Source organism: Pan paniscus, chromosome 1 (assembly GCF_029289425.2).
Source record: "Pan paniscus chromosome 1, NHGRI_mPanPan1-v2.0_pri, whole genome shotgun sequence".
NCBI classification, from domain to species: Eukaryota; Metazoa; Chordata; class Mammalia; order Primates; family Hominidae; genus Pan; species Pan paniscus.
Window position 1 is genome coordinate 169,521,018 of NC_073249.2, and position 23,648 is coordinate 169,544,665.

The following is a 23,648-nucleotide window of genomic DNA, read 5'->3' on the forward strand; positions in this document are numbered from 1 at the left end:
GTGGCATGTATTCAGTCATCGCATTTTGCAGTGAACAAATTCAGGCTTGGGGGAGTTAAATAGTGTGCCCAACCCTACCCAAGTAGTGGGAGGGGTCATGCCAAGTTCTCTTAACCTTTATTCATGTGTTTGCCAAACTTGGCTGCAGTTTAGAATCACCTGGGAAGCTTTTAAATCTCCTTGTGCCAAGCTGGGTGCAGCATCATGCACCTGTAGTTCCAGCTACTTGGGAGGTTGAGGTGGGAGGATCCCTTGAACCCAGGAGTTGGAGGCTGCAGTAAGGTATGATTGTACCATTGCACTGTATCCTGGGCAACAGAGTGAGACTCTGTCTCTAAAACATAAAATAAAAAAAATCCCAGTGCCCATGTTGCACCTCAAACCAATTAAATAAGAATCCAGGGATGGGCATCAGCTCCTCAGGTGATTCCAGCTGTAGCTCCCATTCGGGAGCTGCCCACCGTGCTCTTACTTGTAAGTAGAGGTGTGGTGTGTAAGGAGTGAGTGCAGGAAGGTGGTCAGGGAAGGCTTCCTGTGCAGGGGAGTTTGAGTTTGTAGTGGTTTGCTAGGTGAAACAGTGAGGAGGCTTTTCCATGTTGCTGCTTTGCTCATTACTTTCCAAGTGTGATTGAATTTTTACATTTTTGTGAGATGGTTCCAATAAATACATTCACAAATCAGGAAACAACAACAAAAAGACATCCTTTGTCAGGGCATCCATTCTCATTTATGGCTTCAGGAAAACACGGTTATTGCTGTTGCGTGTGCTTTTTTGTCAGGGAGATAATTGTGGAAATTGGGTTGCTTCCCGTCAAGCACAGATCCTTTTGTGGAGAAAATTTGAGCCATCCATGTATCCATTTTACGGTAATTGAGATTGGACTAGCAAATCATTAGCAAGCTAAAGGAAGATGATAGCCCTTTTTGTCAAAAGGAAGGTGGTAAAAATATGATGTTTGAGGAGAGCGAGAAGAAAAATAGGTTATCAGTGATGAGAGAAAGCCTGCCACCTGTCTTTCTCTTCCCTCCAGAAGGAGAAGGTGGCGTCTATTAGAAGGGACCTCGAGTGGGTCCAGCGGGCAAGGCTCTTACAGGGGAAATCTATTGATGGTCACTGGGACCCAGACAGTCACTGAGAGGCAGACGGTTCAGGATGAGTCCCTGCCCAGGGCACTCGTGAAGTGGAGCAGCTTGGGGTCATCTGTTGCACCAGCTAGGCTTGGTACTTACAGGTGTCGGTTCTGTTCTCTTTCTGATTGTCAACTTTGAAGATAATGAAATGCAGCTTGTGGAAGGGAGAATAAATAATGGCGGTATATATTTTAGGTAAATCAGCAGGTGAAGCTGCCAAATGCGGCATTTGTTTATTTAAAATCCCTTTCACAGGGAGGCCCATGTTAAATACTTGTCTTTTCTCTCTGCTAGACCCTAGGGAATAGCAATAGTTCGCGTTACTCAAACACTCTGTGGAGGAAACGGCGATGAGTACAGGGCGTTCAGTCTCCAAAAGCAAATAAACACAGTAAGCCTGCCTCCCCTCACCTGGCTGGTATGGAGTAGGGTTAAAATGAGGAATAGTATCATGGCTAAAAAGGCCAGTGAGGAAGGTGCCCCTTTAGAATCCGTGTGTTGGGGAGCAGATGTGATGAGCACCTGAGGTCAGACTCTGCCCTGGGAGGCTATAGCTGTGGCCAGGCCTTGTTTAATCTCCCTCTGTACCTCCAGCATTTACAGGGTCTGCTTACACAGAGTCAGTGTTTAGGAAATGTGTGTTGACCTGATTTGATTGACAGAACCTGTGATTTAATGACTGTGTTCTGAAGGAGTTGGGTATGTTTGCTTTTTACCTTTTTTTTTTGAAGATTCATTTATCTAGGACCTCTTTGGAAAAGAAAATGGAAGCACATGTGCTTTTAAATTTGCTCCCCTCATGCAGCAGTCTTTTGCTTGGCCCTCGGTCCCTGGGTGATTCCTGGACAAGCACCATTTTGTAAGAACATAAACTGTATCAATTGCTCCCCTGTTATCCCACTGTAGTGGCCCCTGTCACCTGTGAGTAGTCAATGAATCAATGAATAATTTTTGAGGTCTTCACCAATGTATGCATTTTGGAATATGGTACATACATGTGCTACTGTTAATCTGCATATTAAATGAATAAACTTTTATTTTTTTTGTAGCTAAAAATAATCTTACGCATTGTAGAGTTTGATCTCCCCACCCCAGTGGATTTTCTTGGGGCCTCCTTGGGTTGTACACGACTGGGTTTACAGCACCCGTTTCAAGCGCCTCACTGGCAGGATCTGAATTCAGGCCCATTGCATTCTGGCCTATCTCTCCTTCTGCAGACTTGCCTCTTGTTACTACCCAGCCATGATGAGCTGTTTGAGTTCCCAGGATTGATTACGTCTTCTCTCTGTTTCATGATATCATCCACAGCTTTTCTTCTTAAGGTAACTAACATTTACTTGTCTTCCTGAACTCAGTTCAAGGATCTCCTCTTTTTGGAAGTCTTCCGTCCGCATCCCCCCTGTTAACTCTGCCTCAGTCCACCCTGCAGCATCTCCAGGTTGAGGTAGTGCCTATCCTCTGCATTCCTGAGAATCCTATGATTTCTCTCATACCAACTGTTAGCATGCCATGCAATCACTGTCTCTTTTTCCCTCCCTAACAATTTGAGCTCCTTGCAGTTGGAATTATATCATCTTTATTTCTTTCTGAGCAGCTAGAACAGTGGTCTATCAAAGAATAGGTGTTTAATAACTACTTGTTCAATGAATCAGTGAATTTGTTTCCTTATTTAAATATTTGTTGCCAGCCAATACAACATGGCAGGCTCTGTGCAGGGGGCTGGTGTGTATGCAAAGGTGTATAGGGCACATTCCCGCTCGTGGCTGGGACAGTTTAAGGCCTGCTGGGGAGACAGACACACAGCTGTATGAGAGGGTAGAGAAAAACAGGATGAGGAGAGAAGGGGAGGTGGGAGAAGAGTATGAGCTGAACACAAGGCAAGCAGCTATGACATTTTATATAGCTCTGTGCATTTTGGTCTCCTGTAAGCCCAGTGAGATAAAAAGGTATTCCCATTTTACAGATGAAGAAATTGAGGCCAAGGCTGGTTAAAGAGCTTAAAGGTCTAAATTTACCTAGGCAGTCAATGGCGGAGTCAGGCAGGCTTCCAGCCCAGCCCCTTGGACAGCTTGCTGCTTTACATTCTGCCATATGTTTTTGTAAAATTAGAGGTGAGAATTTTAGAAGGTTGGATGTAACTGGGGTCCCAAGTATTGAAAACACTAATGGAATTATTTTAGGTTTATACACTTGTTTTTTTCTGATACCCTAGGAGTTTATGTAATGAATTTTCATGGTGCTATAAATACTTAATGAAACTATGTGATCCATTAGTTAAATGAAATGTTGCTGAGTATGCCATGTTGCTGTCAAATAAATTCCTTTAATGTTGCTAAAACCTGGTTCTGGCTTTTGTTAGCTTTGAGTTTGATTACAGAAACACATTGTATTCCCTCCCTCTTTGCCTTGCCGAAGATTGACTGATGTCTGATTAGCAAGAGTGCTGCCTTCTGGAACATAGCATTTTATTTTTCCAAAAATACTTTCACATAAACCTATGAGATTATTCTATTATTGTTCCATTTTACAGATGAGTAAACTGATAAAAAAGATTAGCTTAATTCAAGATTTTACCTTAGAAAAGTTAGACCATCAGATACTGTGTAGCAAGATCCCACTTATTTATCTTTCGATTTAGTTAATAAAAAGAAAATATGCCTTGTTCATAAACAACTTAAATGGATTTTGGCCACATTGTTTGGACCCTATTTAAAAGTGGTACTACTAGTATTATGCTCTCAGTGTTAGTTTTATGATCTCAGCATACAGTAAGAGATGTGGAATATTCTCTTTCAGAATTTTATAGAGACACTGCTTATGTTGACATTTGTGATACCACGGTGTCAATTTCATGAAAACTGATGGACAGTTTTCTTTCTCCACTTCTGGTCCAAAGGGAAAAAAAGTTCTGTAGACTTTGTGAAATTGTAACCGATCTTTTCTCTCTTTGCTTTGGCTTCTAGGAATCTCATAGCCAAACATATAGCCTATCTTCTACAGCCGTATCAATGTTTTTGATGTCTTATTCTTGCTTCTGCCTTCATCTTCATTTCTAATTTTTTGTGTCTCTTTGCTCCAACTTTCTTGTTTATTTAGTTTATCCTATTATAGAAAATGGCTTTTATAAGGCTTTCTGTAAGTTGCCTAAAATTCTGTTTTTTTTCATAACATGGGGTAAATATAACTAACAATGCCACATCGTGAAGATGAGCTGTTAGGCTAAGATATGTCTCCCATATTTGTGATTCATTTTCTCCCCTTTCTTGTTACAGTTATGGCAAGAGAGCTTTGATTGGATCCATACCAAGGCTGTAAATCTATCAGTTTTGTGAGCTTCAAAGTTTTAAAGCTAGGAATATGTCCTATCAATGTGTTATTTTTCTTGAAAGTTTTGGTAAAGTAGATGATGATTGTACATCTGCTGCAATGATGGTGGACCTCTATTAGCAGAAAGATACAGCATCTCTCAATATTCTGCCAAAAGTTTCTATAGCACTTGTACCTTTCACACCACAGCAGCTTTATAGAACTGCTGCCATTGGGTTCCTGCAAAGCCCTACATTTTCCTGTTGTCTTGACCCTAAAAAGATCAAATATGCAGCATGGGGGAATTTTAGGCCTTTTCCAAATTGCCATGGTCAGATCAGATAGCCTTTGACATAAAAAAATAAAAATAAAAAAAAGATTGACAGGTTAATGACATAGTCCCAGGAATGGAGAGGGAGATAATCTACAAAAGGCCTACTTAGGCTGAGTAATTAAAGGAACCTGCAGTGGTCCAGGGGGCAGGAGGATGTAAAGTCTGAGTGGGCATAGAATACAGTCTAGAGAGGAAGTTTAGAGCTCAGGAAGAAAGGACCCTGTTCCGTGTAAATTTGGTCCATAGACTTCTGCCAAGTTTGGCAGTCTGGGGAGTTACAGGGGTGGAGGTGGAATCAGAACTGGCAGCCATAAAATAATTTTAAACTCAGCTAGCCTTGGGAATTAGAAAGTATGCCATCTAGGAAGCTGGAATGGGTTTCAACTTAGGAGAAAAGTGAGGCCAGAATGGACTTAGTTACATATTTCTTTGTGTTAAGAGTTTGAGCTAGGCTTTGTTTTCCCTTTTCTTAATTTGGAAATAATCTCACAATTACAGGAAGAAGTATAAGCATAAGATAAGCAAAAAACACCCAATGCCCTTTACTTAGTATCACTCATTGCTGATATTTTATCTTACTGGATTTATCATTTGTGTGTTTTCTCTCTGTGTATGTATGTATATACATATATATATATTCACAAATATATGCATACACATACATGTATACATGTATATGTGTTTTTTCTGAATCATCTGAATATAAGGTGCACATATCTTGGCCCTTTACTCCTGAATATTTAGTGTGTTTCCTAAAAACAGCTATATTATTTTATATAATCACAGGAAAGTTTTCAAGTTAAATAAATTTACCATTAATGCAATATGTTTACCTAACTTACCATTCATATTCAAGTTTATCAATTGGCTCAATAATTTTGGGGGGCTAACATTTCTTTTCTCTCCAGTACAATATCCTGTATAGATATGGCATTTAATTGTTATTTCGGCTTAATTTCTTTTAATCTAAAATATTTCCATAGCTTCTCTTTGTCTTTTATTACATTTTCAGTGAATACAGCTCTCCCCTTCCGATTTCTTAAATGCCTAATCTGATTAGATTCCTGGCCAGAACACTACACAGTACTGCATAGTGATGTTATGTTCTGCTCAGGGTATCACATGCTATCCATCTGCCCCGTTTGTTGATGTTAATTTTGTTAACAACGTTTTGTCCAATTTCTCCACTGTATAATTACAAAGTTTCTCTTGGAACTGATAAACAATAAGTGCGAAGACAGTTTAAGACCTGCAAATATTCTGCTTCTTATCAAAAATTTTTCCCGGACTTAGCATCTGTTGATGATTCTTGCCTGACCAGTCTTTACTCTGATGGCTGCAAAATGTTGATTTTATAACTCCAGCACTCCCTTGGTGTTTACCAGTCAGCACCTGTTCTGCTATAAGCAAGACAGCCTTCCATTCTTACCCCATTTGTTTGTCTGTCTGTCATCTGTATAGATTTGTGGATTTCTATTTTTTCAATGGTTTATTATTTATTACCATCCTTAATTATATCGGTGTTTAAATCATTCCTAATTAGGCTGGTGAGAACTCTTCATGATGGCTTCTGTATCCTTTATAAAATTCTCTCATCATTTTTTGTTTGTTTTGAGCACTTAATTTCTGGAATAACAAGATATTTCAGGCTCATTTTGTACCTGCCATGCGCTAGCTCTGAAATAATTCATTTCCCCCAAGAAACCTTGGTTTTTTTTTGCTGAAAAATGATAACAGAAACCAAAATCTAAGTATTAGTTATCTCATTGTTGCTAGAGTATCTTTGCTCCTAGGCCCTCTTAATGGACAGAGATAGGAAATAGTTGCATATCAACACATATATACATTCATACCTATACATTTATATACAAATGCATGCATATTTTATAAATCCTGAGTTTACTTTGAAACCTACAATTTTCAATCTATCACTTTAGCATTCTTTCCTGCTTTCCTTTCCCTATTTTAACATCTCTTGTCCCATAGGAGAAGCTTGGCTCCCAACAATATCTGCATTTACTCCTTTGCTCCATTCTATAGAACATCGAAAATAGTTTCAGAATTGCTTTGCTCATAACACTACAGAAAACAAGCCTGCTAAAAAGACTTCAGAATTTGTTTGCTGCTGCTCTTGCTTCAACTCTACCCAAGACTGGGTGTGTGCCATCCAATTCTGTGTTTATAAGTTATTTGATAAAGTTTTTTCTCTTCCACCTGTTTAGCAAGTGTGCTTATGATGTCCATTTAACATAAAATTGAATTGATTTGCTTCAGTCTGCTTTTAGTTCTACGATCCCCCTTACCATCTCTATTAATTTAATTTTCTTCAGATATGTAGAACATTAATATGCTTCCAAATGTGGAAATTATGCAAAAAGCTGTATTCTGAGGAGTATCACCCTCTGCCATAACCCTTTTACCCTGGCACCCAGTCACATCACCACCCAGTTCTCCCTATGAAAAACAACTTCCATGTTATCTGGTTTGTTTATCCTGCATATCTTCTTGTAGAGATAAAAGGTAGCATGCTATAAATTTAGCTAGGCTTTTTAATGCCCAAATCTCATTTATCTTCCAAATCTCACATACTTGGTGGTGGTGTTCCCATTTTACTGATGAGGAAACTGAGGCTTCTTGTCTGTACTGTTATAAACCTTTGGGCCTTGTTTATAAATGTCCTGTTTTCTGTGCTTTATACCTTGGATGAAGCTAAGTAAGATATCGAATCATAAAACATGCCAATAGTGACATACGGTTTTAATGCATGCCGTTACTGCCACACAAACTCAAAGTGTTGGTTTTGGGAAAACTACACTTTCATCTGTCTTTTAGCACTACATTATGTTTTTAAACTGGAATTTGCAGTGGCATTAGTGTTATCACACAAGGCTCATATCAGGTTGGGAGGGGTTTTGTTTTCCTAATTCTGGTGAAATTCACATGACATAAAATTAACCATTTTAAAGTGGTATTTATTATAGTCATGATGTTGTGCAACCCTCACTTCTCTCTGGTTCCAAAATATTTTCATCACTCCAAAGAAGACCCCATACCCATTAAGCAGTTCCTCAACCTTATGCCCCTCCCCTGGCCTCTGGCAACCACTGATCTGCATTCCGTCTCCAGGGATTTGTCTATTTAGGATATTTCATATAAGTGAAATCATACAGTATGCAACATATTTTGTCTAACTTACTTGCCTTGCTGTTTTCAGGGTTCATCCACATTGCAGTGTGTATCAGTACTACATTTCCTTTATACAATTGAGTAATATTCCATTGTACCAATATTTTGTTTTTCCATTCACCCACTAATGGAAATCTGGGAGGGCTTTGAGTGAAGTTGGAGAGACGAGTGTCTTGTAACTTGCCCTGTGCTGTGCTATTTACTAGCTATGTGGCTTTGGACAAGCGCCTAAGCTGGCTTGTGCCTCAGTTTCCTCGTTTGTTTCATGTAGATAATTATATTGGATTCTTAAAATAGTTGAATGAATTGAATCAAATAATACCAGAAAAGCTCATAGCATAGTACTTGGCAAATAATGGGCCCTCAATAAATAATAGCTGTTTTATTGTAGGATTATATGAGAAAAGGGGGAAAGAAAGAACACAAATATGTGTTATAGTATGTGTTTAGTGTGTGTTTGTTCTGTTGTAGCTGCTGAAACCTTCATGCTTTGTTTAAAAAAAAAGGCATATCTGTTTTCTCTGCTTTGTGGTTTAGTGTTTTTGGCCCCCACCCCATCACTAAACATGAAATTTTACATTTTAGAAGCAGTTCACTAGACAGAATGTCTGTAGTAGAATGTTACATAATTCACATTTAGATTTGAAGAGCTCATTATAAAAAACCTGACACACTTCAGGAATATTAAATTACTGCAGATTGTGTGGAGCAAAGAAATATTATTGAAGCATTTCAAAATTCCAGGCAAGCCTGAATTTAACTGATAGGGTTTCACAGCCTTTACTGGGGAAAATGATTTGAGTTGTCACATGGTTTCTGGCCCTGGAGGACTTTAATCTCCTTAATTACAAAGAAGCGAATTTCCTAAATAATTTGGAGTTACTTCACAGCATTTGCTCAACCTCTGCCTTTTGGAAAATTAAAGGGGATGCCAGGGTCCACACTGTGGTACATTCTCACAGTACTGTAGCTTCCTTATTTAAGTTTTTATTCAGAATGATGGTGGTTTCCTTTCATTATTGATGGAGGGATGTACTTCAGAAATTCACAAGTAATGCTTGTAACACTTGAACATAATCATATTTTGTTGAGCAAACGTCTTTGAAGATAGAAATAAGGAGAGGTGCTATATTGTGATTTATAAGGTTGAAGAAGAGAAAATGGCCCAAATCCAATCCAGTTTTATACAACTGATTTTTAAAAATTCTTGAAAATGTGTAAAATCCATATATTTCAGCTACTTTCTGAATTTATAGATTGGGCACCTACTGTGTCCAAGACCAACATGATACCATTTCCTACAATTCATCCTGAGACAGCAAAATTAACTTGTATCAATTTCCTCCTTTGTAAAGGGGAGATAATACAGACTTTCGGTCACATACCGGCCATGTGGCCTTGAGCAAGTGGCACAGGAATTTATGTGCCTAATATTTATTAAATGCTTACCAGAAGGCATGCCAGACACTCTTCCAATCACATTACATGTGTGATCATACTTAATTGCCACAACAGCTCCCCCAGTGGGCACTATTATCCCCATTGTACAGATGAAGAAACTGAGGCAAAGACCAGGTTGAGTAACTTCCTCAAATCATGTGGCTTGTAAGTGGCTGAAACTGAAGTTGTCCAAAAATCAAATCATAAAATAAGTTGGGAAAGAGTCTATTTTGCTACAGAGATCAGAACATCTTTCTGCCTGTGATGTCTCTTTGAACTGAACCTTGAGGATTCAATAGAATGTCCAGGCAGACTTGAGACAAGAGATTCCATAGAAAGATAGCAGCACAAGGAAAAACTGGGAAGATGGGGAAGTGCATCACCTCCCTGCTAGAGTCGTGCCTCCTTTTACTGGTTTGGTTGTTGATTTCACCCCTCCTTGCTTTTACACATGCTGATCTTTCTGCCTGAGACAACCATTCATTCATTCATTCATTCATTCTACATACAATTATTGAGAAGCTGGTGGTCCTTTCCCTTATCGTCCTTTTGACAGAAACATAGTTTTCAACATCTCACAGAGTAGGGCTTATTCTCTTTGAAGCTTTATTGACCCTTCCAAGCAAAGATGAATACTTGCATCTTTCCGCCCCAGTGTGTGTGGTATTTATACCTGTTTTAGTTTTGCTCACATATGTGTGTTGTCGTCCCTTACATGACTGATACCTCTGTTAGACTGAGCTTCTTTGAGGACAGGAAACAACCCTTGACTATGTACTCTTGGCCAGCATGGTTACATGGTAAATGTCTGTTAACATGAATGAGCTAGTATTTGTATCTGGCCCATAGCAGATTCTTACTAAATATTTGCTGCAGTGAAATGGTAAATATTATTAATAAATTTTATTATGTTTATACATGACCAAATTTTGTGACTCTGCCATCTCCCATTGAACGTTGTCTTAGAGACGAGGGTCTGGAAAGGGTGTGGGGGCTGGTGACAAGGTATAGATAGATGGTATAAAAGTGACAGGATAAATTCTCATTTTCTGTGTACAGTTTCATGGACCCTGTTTTACAGAGATAACTTTCTGTTTTTCTTAGTTGTAGCCTTAGATTCACTAGATCAAGTACTTTCATTTGGGCCATTTCCTTTTTAAAAAATAGGTAGCTTATATATAAATAAAACAAAACAGATATCTTTGGATTAAGGTGGGAATTTCCTCATATTGAAGCTTTACTATAATTTTATGTGGCTTTTATATTAGACTTTCTGGTTAAGATTAACTAGATTGTCATGATTAAGAGGTTTGGGTCATTATTCTTTTTGAACTGAAACTGGCATTCGAGGTCAGTCGTTTTCTATTAAACTGTTCTAGATCTGTGGGATGAACTAAGAATTGGCTGCACAATTCGAAGATCCATTTCTAATAGCTTTTTCTTAATATTTTTCAAAAGTGGAAATTGGTGAAATGTTTACTTTTTAATAGAACTCTCAGATATAACTATCAGATAGTCACAAGAAAGGACTATTATCAAAGAGAATACTGTATATTTGTTTAATTTAAATGAGATCGAGTGAGACACTATATGTGAAGCAGTAGCTAAGGGCATAGTATATAGTAAATATTACCTGTAAGTGAAGTGGTTGTATTATCATTATTCTGTTCCTAGCACGGTGTCTGAGTTTAATAGCACCTGGTATTATTCAATGCACATTTATTAGAGAATGAATGAATGAAATCTGTGTCTGCCTGTTTCTTTTCTTTTTCTCTGCACATTAAATGCTTGTCTGCTCTTATAGCCGGAGGAAAAGCTGACATAAAAATTGGCTTGCTGGAATGTTTCTTGGCCCCATTTGTCACCTTATCCTTGGAGCCCATTTGTATGTCAACTCCATGCCCCCTCTGATGCCTGCCAGTGAGGGACAGACCACAGGTTACTTCCATATGATCTGCTTTTGCTGCCAAGGTGCTGATCAAGCTTGGCTGATGGATGGGTGCTCTCTTGTTGGAAATGTCTCCATGGGGCTGGTCAGGACATACCTTTGCTATATTTTCTGGTTGGGATCTAGTGCTTGAAAATAAGAAACATAGAAAACAGAGTTGGGTTTTGTCCCTCTTATAAATCTAGACTTTTAAAGATCTATTTTCAGTTACCTAGTTTGAGAAGCAGTTTTGCCGCTAAGCCTCTCATTCCCTTTGCTGTATAAACCCTATCAACGCCTTCATGAAACCATGGGAGCAGTTTTTGCATAAAGACCAAGATTTTGTTTGTATATGTTTGCCAATTCACTTTTTATAAATTTCTGTTTAACTTCATAACAGTGATGATTCTGAATGTTCTCTTGCCTTGATTTGCAGCACTCAAAAAGAGTGAATGAAATGTGCAGCTCGGAGTGTCATTTCTGAAGGGAGGAGTCTTTCTCTTGGAGAAGAGTCCTCAATGAGCCTGGCCGAGGCCCGGGATCTGTGTGAAGTGGACTAAGGATTAAGTAGGATGTCAACTGAGACAGAACTTCAAGTAGCTGTGAAAACCAGCGCCAAGAAAGACTCCAGAAAGAAAGGTAGGGCTGAATTTGACCTTTTTTTAATGGCTACTTTTCTGCACAGGAATGAGTTTTTAGATCTCTGGAATGATATAAAGAAATATCTTTATGATTGCATATATTTTTAAATAGTTATTTTGTGTGTTTTGTGTTAATAATATAATAATGTAATGGTTCATCATTATTCTCCAGATAAAATCCAAAACTTTTCTGCACAGGAATGAGTTTTTAAATCTCTGGAATGATATAAAGAAGTATCTTTATGATCGCATATATTTTTAAATAGTTATTTTGTGTGTTTCGTATTCATAATATAATAATGTAATGGCTCTTCATTATTCTCCAGATAAAATCCAAAACTTTTCTCATAATATACAAAGTTTTTCTGCATATGCCTTCTATCCATCCCTCCAGCAACATCTCTGCCTAACCACCCCCCTTCCCCATCCCTGTTTACCCTCCAGATATTCTGTAGTTCATCATTGCCTGTACCAGTGGTTGTCAAACTCCGGCTGGACCCGAATCACTGGGAGGGCTTGTTAAAGCCTTCATTTCTGAGTCTCATCTCAAAGTGTCAGATTCAGTAAGTCTAGGGTAGGACCCAAGACTCTGCATTTAAAACAGGTTCCCAGGTGATGCCAGTCTTGCTGGTTCAGAGACCCTACTTTAAGAACCACTGGACTCTTAATCCAGCCCGAAATCCTTTTTTGTTGCTCTTCTTTTTTTTTTTTTTTTTTTTTTCTGAACTGACTCCTGCTTATTCACTAGGTTTGAGTTTAGGGGAGCCTCCTGGGGGAGCCTTTTCTTACTCCCAAAATTGATATAAATGTTTTTATTTGTTTTGTTTCATTAGCACTTGGTTAGTGTTTTGCTTTATTAAAAATGTCCTGCATAAACTCCTTTGGAGCTAGATGTTTTGTTCGCATTTTAAGTCTCAGCACTTAGAAAGTGCTTGGCAGAGAGGAGCCAGAGATATCTGGCAATGAAGATTTGCAGGCATAGTGTGATAATAAAGTAATTCTATCACTTTTCATGTTTTCTGGAGAATTTAGCCCCATGGCTTTAGGACCATGTTTTTCAGTAAGCTTCACCCCCTGCCAATTAAATATGAGCAACTTCTTTCTCTCTCTGTGTGTGTGTTTTCTCCCTGTAGTTTCTGCTGTCTCTCCCTTGTTTTCTCAGCTGCATGGGAGAGGATTGACAGAGCTCTCTTTCAGGTCTTGAAATCTGTCAATGTGAGCTTGCAAACTGGGATGCCCTTGACTTCTTTGTATAGGCAGTGATTTGTTTGAGACATTGTTGTGCCTGCCCAGTTATGTTTTGTGATGGCATTTGTCTGACACTCTATATGAAGTAAGGGACATAACTGTAATACATATGCAGCTCTTTGACAGCCAGAAGCCCAGGAAGGACTATAAATTTTGCTTTTGATGTTTATTTGAAACACAAATACTTTGGAGGCAGTCTATTTTGTTCCCTAAAAATTAATGTAAACCTTGTTTTCTATGCATCATGGTCTAAGAATAATAGAAAGAAAGTAAGTGGGTGAAAGAACATGTCTTGGGAGACTGCTGTGTGGAAAAAAAAAAAGAGGTTGCAGAGCCCAGTATGTACTAGAATTCAAATGCTTTTTCACTGGAAACTGACAAGTTATATTTTTGCCTTAAATTTAACCTTTCCACTAAACCTGCACTCTTGAATGCTTAATGCATTAAAAATGTTATCTTAGTGCATATTTTTTCATTCTTAATTTTAACATGCAAAACCAGAAGCATTCTGCGGAGAGGATTCAGGTTTTCAGGACATTGGCTCAGTTGGGGATTTGGGATGAGAGCATGAAGGTGACCCTTTTAGAACCTCCTCATCTTCATGTCCTAAAAAAACTCTGAAATCAACATAATACATATGTGAGGAGTGTCCTCCATGGACTGGCTAATACCATGGGATTTGGGTAGGCAGAGCTGGATTCAAATTCTGGCTTTACCACTTTCTCACAATGTGACCTTTGAAAGTATTTAACCTGATCCTCATTTTCCTCTCTTATAAAATGGGTATATAATATTACAGACTTCAAAGGCTCACTATGAAGATTAATGAAAATAAGGCAAATAAAATACTTATTACTTGGCATGTATTAAATGCTCAACAAAGGTTAGCTGTGATCTTCTTCCTCTTTTTCCTCCCTTTTCCTTTTCTCCTTCTCTTCCCCTCCCTTCCCTGTCATCTTTCTCCATTTCCCTCCTCTCCACTCTTTTCTCTTTTTCTCTTCCTTCATCATTCATCTTGTCTTAATTAGCTTGAGCTGCCACAAGAAAATACCATAGACTTGACAGCTTAAACAACAGAAACATGTTTCCCACAGATCTGGAGGCTAGAAAGTCTAAGATCAAAGTGCCAGCCAATTTGGTTCCTGGTGAGGGCTCTCTTCCTGGCTCGTAGATGGTCATCTTCTCACCATGTCCTCACGTGGTAGAGGAAGACCAAACTCTTTCCTTCTCTTCTTTCCCATCACAAGAGCCCCACACTCACAATGGTGTCTAACCATAATTACCTTCCAAAGGCCCCATTTCCAAACACCATGCCACTGGGGTTCAGGGCTTTAACATATAGATTTTGGTGAAACACAGATATGCATAACACACCACATCTCCTTCTTTTCCTCCTTCCCCATCCCCCATCCTCTTCATCTGTATCATCATCATCATCATCACCATCGCATAGATATTTTTGCTTATTCTGTTTTACACCCAAGGGGCTCTTGAAAAGTATATAGCTAATTTGTCCCAGAACAATATTTTGCAATTGTTTATAATTGTGCAACAGTGATAAACAATTATTATTCTCTATACATTTGTCTGGGCCAAGGCACATGTATATTAAAATGAGAGAGAAGGGCTGGGCGTAGTGGCTCACGCCTGTAATCCCTGCACTTTTGGAGGCTGAGGCAGGCAGAACACTTGAAGTCAGGAGTTCGAGATCAGCCTGGCCAACACAGTGAAACCTCGTCTCTACTAAAAATACAAAAATTAGTCGGGCATGGTGGCACGCACCTGTAATCCCAGCTACTCGGGAGGCTGAGGCAGGAGAATCGCTTGAACCTGGGAGGCAGAGGTTACGGTGAGCCAAGATGGCTTCATTGCCCTCCAGCCTGGGTGACCGAGTGAGACTCCATCTCAAATAAATAAATAAATAAATAAATAAATAAATAAATAAATAAATAAAAGAGAGAGAGAGAAAACGTGCTGGTAACAGCATTAATTCATTTCTTGTTCTTCAGTTTTGATGATGTAATAGTATTTCATTAAACAAATTTGCTAACTTGGACAAAATTAATACAACTTTAAAAGGAATAAACAGTTTATTTACTGATATTGAATTTTGAATATAACCATGTCGTTATGCTCTTTTATTACTAATACTTTCTCCAACTATGCTTGGATTTTCTATGGAGACAGCATATAACCTGCAAATAAGTTTCTCATCAATCTTTAAGTACTTACTTCTTTTTCTCTCTAATTGGCTGGATCTGTCATTATAATATTTAGTGATAATAAATGTCCTTTTATTGTTCCTGATTACTTCTAGCTTACATTTAAGTTATGTTTAAGTTTTTACTAAAGATAGTTTTCTGGCTGGGCATGGTGGCTCACGCCTATAGTCTCAGCTCTTTGGGAGGCTAAGGTGGGTGGATCACTTGAACTTATGAGTTTGAGACCAGCCTGGGCAACATGGTGAAACCCCGTCTTTACAAAAAAAAATGCAAAGAATGGCCAGGCATGGTGGCGCATGCCAGTAGTCCCAGCTACTCAGGAGGCTGAGTTGGGAGGATGGCTTGAGCCCATGAATTGGAGCTTGCAGTGTGCCAAAATCACACCACTGCACTCCAGCCTGTGCAATAGAGCCAGACCTTGTCACAAAACAAAACAAAACAAAACAAAACAAAACATACCTTGTTAGTTCCCCTTTATGTATTATTTTCTAGGAAGTGTTTTTAAATTCTAAATTTGCATGTTGAATTTTATCATAGGCTTTTTCTGTATTTATTTCAATGATTATACATATTTTTCCTCTTATAATTTATACTGTGGCGGATTTAACTGATAGATTTTTAAATATTCATTTCTGGGGTAAATCTTACTTGGTTGTAATGCTATTATTTTCCACACCCTGGTGGGTTTGATTTGTTAGGTTAAGGAATGTTTTTTGTATCTATATTTATCAGCAAGATTTGTTAGGTTAAGGAATGGTTTTTATATCTATATTAATCAGCAAGATTGGTGTATAACTTCTTTTCTTGGACAAACCTTGTGTCTGGTATTAGTTAATGTTATATTCTCATACAATGATTTTTATCAGTTAATGTTATATCCTCATATAATGATTTTTGGTAGGAATGAAATGCTGAATAATATTTAGGACTATTTCTGGAAAATATTAACTTTCTTTACAGTTATTTAACTTTTTAAAAGCTATATATGCTTATTGCTGAAATTAGAAAGGACAAAGTAACCATGCATAATTCCGTAAAACAAAAATAACTACTATTAACAACTGAAGTTACATCCTTAAACTGGCCTTCCAGGATAATATGTAGTTGACATCATACTCTTCATACAATTTCATGTCCTATTTTGTTATTTGACATTAGTATGTTTCCTATATTATTACCTGATTTACAAAATAGAAGTGTTTTTTTCCCCTCTTATTAAGATTTAGGTAACTCCTGGGGCAGATATTTTAACTCCTGAAAAAAGAATACCTGACAATTTGGGTCATCTAGTGTGAGAAAGAGTGGCATAAAGCCCCTTTAGAGTTCCTCACAAATCTATCACCCTAGTTCTTTAACCCAGGCTGTTGAAAGCAAGCCAGACGGTTTCAAATACAAGTCACACAGGGGCATATTTCATCACAAAATGAGTTTCTAGGCAGGCGATTTATGAAATGTAACTAGAGTATTCACAATTCAAATAAGGGATGTAAGTAGTGAAAAATAAAGTTTTTTTTTCATTTTATTTTTATTGGATTGTGTCACTGCATATACAGCTTGTCAAATGGTGCCCATTCCAGAAGTGGAATTTGATGGAAGACCTGAGGAAAAGAATGTATATTTTCAGGTTCGTTAGCTGCCATCAAAGGAGGACAATCAGTTGACACTATTCTTGTTATTTGTAATCTCCGTATTAGGGCACTCAGTGGAAGATCATGGTAGAGGAACGTGTCCCATGATGAACAGATAGATATTTCTGGGGGCAGTGCCATCTGGCAGCTTAGTGTAGTGGAAAGAGCACTGACTTTGGAGCACAGCAGACCTGGTTTTTAGTTCTAACTCTTCTCTTTACGTGCTGTGTAACCAGAGACAGGTTAATTAGCCTCCTTGAGCCTGGTTTCACTTATCTTTAAAGGGAGGGGTTTGTGTGTTTTTATGTGTGTGTGAATATTTCCACTTGTCATTAGAAAGGTGAGGGGGCTGGGTGCGGTGCTCATGCCTGTAATCCCAGCACTTTAGGAGGCTGAGGTGGGCAGATCACCTGAGGTCAGGTGTTCGAGACCGACCTGGCCAACATGGTGAAACCCTGTCTCTACTAAAAATACAAAAATACAAAAATAGGGCATGGTGGCACTCGCCTGTAATCCCAGCTACTTGGGAGGCTGAGGCAGGAGGATCACTTGAACCTGGGAGGCAGAGGTTGCAGTGAGCTGAGATCGTGCCATTGCACTCCAGGCTGGGCAAAAAGAGCAAAACTCAAAACTCAAAAAGAAAAAAAGAAAGAAAGAAAGGTGAGGGAGATACTGTGAGTAAAGAGCTAGCTTGGGGTCTGCAATGTAGTCTGGCTTAGTCAGTGTGTTAGGGCTCTGTCCTCTTCTTTCTGAAATCACAGTTCACCATCACCTCCTTATTTTCTAGAAACACCTGGAAATAGTGAAACTTTTTTACTTCCCTTATATTTCATATTAGTGCTATACCCAGGGATCGTCAGTTAACCACAATGACAGTGACAAAAAGCTGCCTTCATATTTTCTCCCAGGAAAATTTTGGCTCCAAGAATCAAGGCTTTAATGGGATTCAGGAGAAGTCAGTGATCACAGGGCAGATGCCTCAGGTTTGAAGTCACATCAAACCGAGTGTGAACCTTCTGTAACTCGCAGCTGTGCTAACTTTTGGAGGTTTCTTGAAAATTCTAGTCAGTTTGGGTTAAAGAATGGTTTCAGTAATGTCACACTCAGGGTCATGACTGCTCAACTGGTCATTAGCCCTGGGAAGTAACTTCCGCTAATATTGGCTTACCTCATAGGAGCTTATAAATTGCCATCATATTGATTATCTCATTAGGTCATCAGGATCCTGAGAGAATGATCTTTTAAGAAAACAATCTTTTTATCAGGCTTATTTATCATTGCTTCTATATGCTGCTCTTGTCCTGCAGAGGAGGCAGCCTGGGGTCAATCAAGATACTGGGTTTTTGGGTTCATACTTTAAGCCCCCCACTCTCTCATGGTCTAACTTCAGACAAGTCACCTCTGCTTTTTGAGCTTCACTTTTCTCAGCCACCAAATGGATGTAGAGATAATATTTGCTTGCCCAATTTTGAAATGTAGGACGGGGCATCATTAATTAATTAGTTCTTTTGTCCACAAACATTTATCCAGCTCCAGCATGAGCCCAGCCTATGCTTGGTCTTCTGCAGAACAGAGAAATGCCTTAGAAGGAGATTCTGACTCTAGTCATCCACGCTGTGAGCTGGGAGGGTGGGGCAGGGGAGGGGGCCTTCTGATATTTATGTCTCGTCTTTCCCTGAAAAAATATTGTGTTTCTACTTTGCTGCTTTTATTCATTCCCAACCTATTACTGTTCATAAAATGCATAAGGTTTACTTTGACTCCAAGTTTATTTTTATTAATTAAAATATTCCATGTTTATCATAATGAGGATGATTCTCATTAAAACTCTTTTCATTGCCTTCCTGACTAAAAGCAAGTACATTTTTATTTTAATAAACATAAGTAACACAATACTCTGAAAGTCTGTATACATGAAAACGTGAATAACCTGTCTGGAATATACAACTTCTCTGGAAGTTGACATATATAAAAGGTTATAAGAAGTTAATGTTTGGTGGCAGGCCACAGCCTGGTTGTCACAGATGAGGTCTCAAGAGGAAAATGATTTGCCAGTGGTCACTCCCCTGGGCAATGGCAGAGCCAGGGTTGCAACCCAGGAATGGCTCCCTGGCTGGAGCTCCTTACACTCAGTAGATCCCAAACAACTTATGTTCTTAGGATTCACCTCATTAACATCTCAGGGTGTTTGCTTCCTCTTCCTTACAATGAAGACTTCTGAAAAGAGCCCATGTTTTAGAATTAGATAAACTGAAGTTGGAGTCAAGGCTCAGCACATTTTCTACTTGCCTATCTTGGGCTGGCTGCCTAATCTTTCTGGGCCTCAACTTCTTCATCTGTAAAATGGAAATAATAGTAGTTCGTATCTTAGAGTGTTGCAGTGAGGATTTCATGAGTTCACAAGTATAAAAAACCTAGCATTGAAACTCTATACCTAGAATCAAGATTAAGAAATATTCCTTTCCCCTGTGGCCCCCAACTCCCACCATGTCTGAGAGGCAGCACATCTCTAGTGGTATAGGAAATATAGACAGGTAGAAGGTACCCTTTTCTCTAGAGGAATATAGGGTAGTTGGTAAGAAAAAGACACTTGTCCCTCTTCAAATGGATACTTGCTCCAAGAATAACTGAGGGAATGAATAGGAAGTACAAAGGAAAATGGACCATGTTGTCAAGCTACAAAGATTTACTAATAGCCATCATGTATGCTTCCTGCATATGAGCCATTTTAGATAAATTGTCCCTAATGAGCCTAACTCTTACGTCATCCCATTGAATACATAAGAAAATAATGTTTGCAGAGGTCAAGAGACTTGCCCCAGATCATGGGGCTTGTCTGTCTGAGTTGCCATACACTAGGTCTTAGCAGTGCTGAAGTCTGTACTCTCTTCCCTGAATGTATTCTGTGGGTTTGCCCTGTGACTTGATGCTGGAGAGTTGGAGAATGTGAAAAAAATTATAGGGGCTATACTCTTCTGGGGAGACGGGAGCATAGAAACTGATTAGCTACATCATGTGAATTTATGGTGCTATTCTGTCTTGGCAGGGTTTTGGTGAGCTAATCATTCTATATGAACTCTGTGATTTGTAAGCTTTAGAAATTCAAAACCAAGGATTTAATTATAAGAAAAGATAAATTTCTCTGAACTTGATCAGTAGAGCTCTTGGGCTAAAGGGTTTGGAGGCAGAGAGTAATGTTTTGGGGCCAAGCAGTTTACTTCTTTATGGTAAGACTGATCATGTGATGTGCTGTGGTGAAAAGAGACTTCTGTATTCTCTGTGGTCACACGGTCATGAATTTATTACAGGACACTTCACTTGATGTGGTCATTCACTGAAGATAAACTGTTCCAGGTTTAATTGGTGACTTAGTTCAGGACCTTGTTCTAACTGGTTCCCTTGCTAGAAGTCAGGCTTTCTCCAAACTCACCTACATAGCTCTTTTCCTCCTTGAACTTGTTCTGTAACCCTGGCAGCATACACCACAGGACAATACATCAAGCCCTTTGAAATGTGGTTCCCATCTCCTTTTCTGTCACTCCGCTTGCTCCCACCCTAAGCCACACTAAGCTTCAGGTCCCAGGTCTCACCTCTGTGGCTTTTGTGCAGACTGCAATTTCACCTTGGATAGCTCTCTTACCCTATGCACTTGTACTTGGCACCTGTTTTTTTTTTTTTTTTTTGAGAAGAAGGCTTGCTCTGTCACCCAGGCTGGAGTGCAGTGGTGTGATCTCAGCTCACTGCAATGTCTGCCTCCCAGGTTCAAGCGATTCTCCTGCCTTAGCCTCCTGAGTAGCTGGGATTACAGGTGCATGTCACTGCACCCAGCTAATTTTTTGTATTTTTAGTAGAGATGGGGTTTCGCCATGTTGGCCAGGCTGGTCTTGAACTTCTGACCTCAGCTAATCGGCCTGCCTCAGCCTCCCAAAGTGCTAGGATTACAGTCACCTTTTGGTTAACATTGTGAGTTTCCTAACATCCTCAATTAATTAATCACTGATTATCAATTCATGTGAGCTTCTACATATCTTTCAAATCCATTCATTCCTTCTTCCCCACTGGCCCCCGTCCCCGAAGGTAGTTCAAGCTACCTTCATCTCTCATCTGGATCATCCTAGCACCCTCCTAAATGGTCTTCAGGTTTTCACTGCTGTCCATCTCCAAGCCATTCTCAGCACTGCTCACTAATGCGGAGATTTAATCAGATCACACTCCTGCATAAAACCCTTCAGTGAGTGGCTCCTCCTGCCCTCAGGAAAAAGTCCACGCTGCTTATCATGGCATCAGAGAGGTGCTGTCTGGTCTGACCCCTTCTTATCTGTCCAGGCACATTCCTCACCACTCTTGCCAATCATACTTCACCGAGTGGTCCCACTGAATCAATAGCAGTTCCCTGACCCTACCATGCTGATTTTTTACACTTGGGGTTTTGTACATGTTTTTTCTTCTGCCGGGAATACATTTTTTCTGTATTTGTTTCAAAGCTAACTCCATGTATTCTTTAGTCTCAAGTTAAAGATTACTTTTCTCCAGAAATGCTTTGGTGACACACTGCAACCCACCCACATGCCCCCCAGTTGTGGGTCATGACCATGCTGTGTGCTCTCAACCACTTTGCATTTTCTCCATTATTTAAATAAGGTTTATTCTCCTCTTTATCACTCACTAGGCTGGGAGATCTGTGAGGACAGAGACTGTGTCTGTTTTTTTAGCCACTTTAGTTCTGCCACTAAGGACAGTGTTGAAAAGCATAGGTATGCAGCAATATTTATTGAATGAATAAGGGAGTAAATGAATGAACTTACGGCCACGAAAAATCTCACCTGAATCCCCTGGATTCTAAGGAGTCTCACAGCACCCTGTACTTACTAAAATTATCACACTTTCCCCATTTTTTCTATAATTATTTTTCTTTTTTCTATGCTATGCCATTAACTATGAGTTCCTCACCTGGTACACTTGGCACAAGGTAGGTAATCAGTAAATGTTTGTTGAATTAATTGTTATATAATGTGGGGGAGAATTATTTGCACAAGGAGAAAGAAAATTTAAAAAAATCTCCCCTAAGAGTTGGCTCTTAAGATTCTTATTATGTGGCATTCAAAATTCCTACAATTCAGACAGCTACTTCTCCTTTTGTGATGTGTGTCCAATCATGTCTGGTGCTGTAATTTACTGTGATATAGGCCATATTGGTAGTAAGAGCTATAAGATTTGCCATATTAGTTCATCCCACTGCTTCATTAAGCTCAGTGTGCTGCCTCTGGCAGTGACTGGGCCTGAATTTTTATGTTTGGAAGAACAAAGCTCTTCACATTAGCCCTCTGAGTCCTTGATATACTGTGAGTCTGGTTAAGTATATGCTCTTTCTCGGAGCTGGAGAGTCTTTGTCTTTGCAGATAGTCAGTAAATGACTCAGAGGATGGGGTTTTATTATTTGTGTAAGTTTGCTGAGCAGACGATGTTCCCAGGTGTGCTGAGATTTCAGCAATCTCCTATTGCAACACACCTTCTAGGATGGTCAGAGTACACATGTTTGCAAGGCTGAGTGTTTCTGCAGTCCATCAAAAGAACACACATAGATCAAAGGCAGAGGAGAGGCAAGAGCAGAGGTGAAGGAGGAACCAATATCTATTGTTCATGTGTCCTTGTGTCCATGTTTTCTCATTTAAGCTTGAAAATAGCCTTTAGACAAGTATTCTCATTTTGTGTAAGAGGCAACTGAGGCTCAGAGAGGTGTATGGCTTACTTGAGGTCACACAGGTAAAGGGACCCATTTACACACAGATCTTTCTAACCCCAGAGCCTGTCCACGTTCTTAACCCTGGACTAAACTACTCTCCACTGAATGATATGTCCTCTTACCAAATATTAAGTTGTGCTTGCACTGAAAGATGTCCTCCTACAGGTTCCAATAGTAATGCCTTTAGGTTGAGATGGCCTCAGCAAGAGGAGGGAATGATGACAAAATATGTTGTATAGTTAGAAAAGAAGTTAAAAAGCCATGGGAAGCCCCTTCACTTCACATCTCTTGCCTGTGACTTGCAGAAGGTTGTCACGCACAAGTCTCCACATGATTGAGAAGGAAACATTTCCTAGATATAAAAAGGTAAAGTGAAAATGAACTTGAAGGATTTTGACTATGTATAAATTGAAATATACAATCAGCCCTTTGTGACTGTGGGTTTCACATCTGTGTATTCAACCAACTGTGGATAAAATCCTGAGGCTATGGAGGGCCAACTGTATGTGTTTTCCATCTGAGGTTGTTTATCCATTCATCCATCAGTGGACATTTGGGCTGCCTCCACCTCTTGGCTATTGTGAATGATGCTGGTATGAAATGAGTATACAGATATCTATTCGAGACCCTGCTTTCATTCCTCTTGGATATAAAGTCAGCCACCCTCCATATCTGAGGTTCTGCATCCATGGATTCAACGAACATTGGATAGAAAATATTAGGCAAAAAATACAACAATTAAAAAATAATACAAATTTTAAAATGCAGTATAATAGCTATTACATAGCATTTTCTTTGCATTAGGTATTATGAGTAATCTAGAGATGATTTAAAGTATACTA

At 39.2% G+C, this 23,648-nt stretch overlaps 1 protein-coding gene across 9 annotated transcripts in view; it reads left to right on the forward strand.

Annotated features, from left to right (window-relative positions):
• DAB1 (DAB adaptor protein 1) overlaps positions 1-23,648 on the forward strand; it is a 1,250,774-nt gene that overhangs the window by 940,537 nt on the left and 286,589 nt on the right. For all 9 annotated transcript variants that reach the window (XM_063600986.1, XM_008977956.4, XM_008977957.4 and 6 more), the window contains one exon: positions 11,761-11,963. In XM_063600986.1, coding sequence (XP_063457056.1) covers positions 11,897-11,963 — 67 coding nt within the window. In that variant the 5' untranslated portion in view covers positions 11,761-11,896. The remainder of the gene's footprint in view (positions 1-11,760; positions 11,964-23,648) is intronic.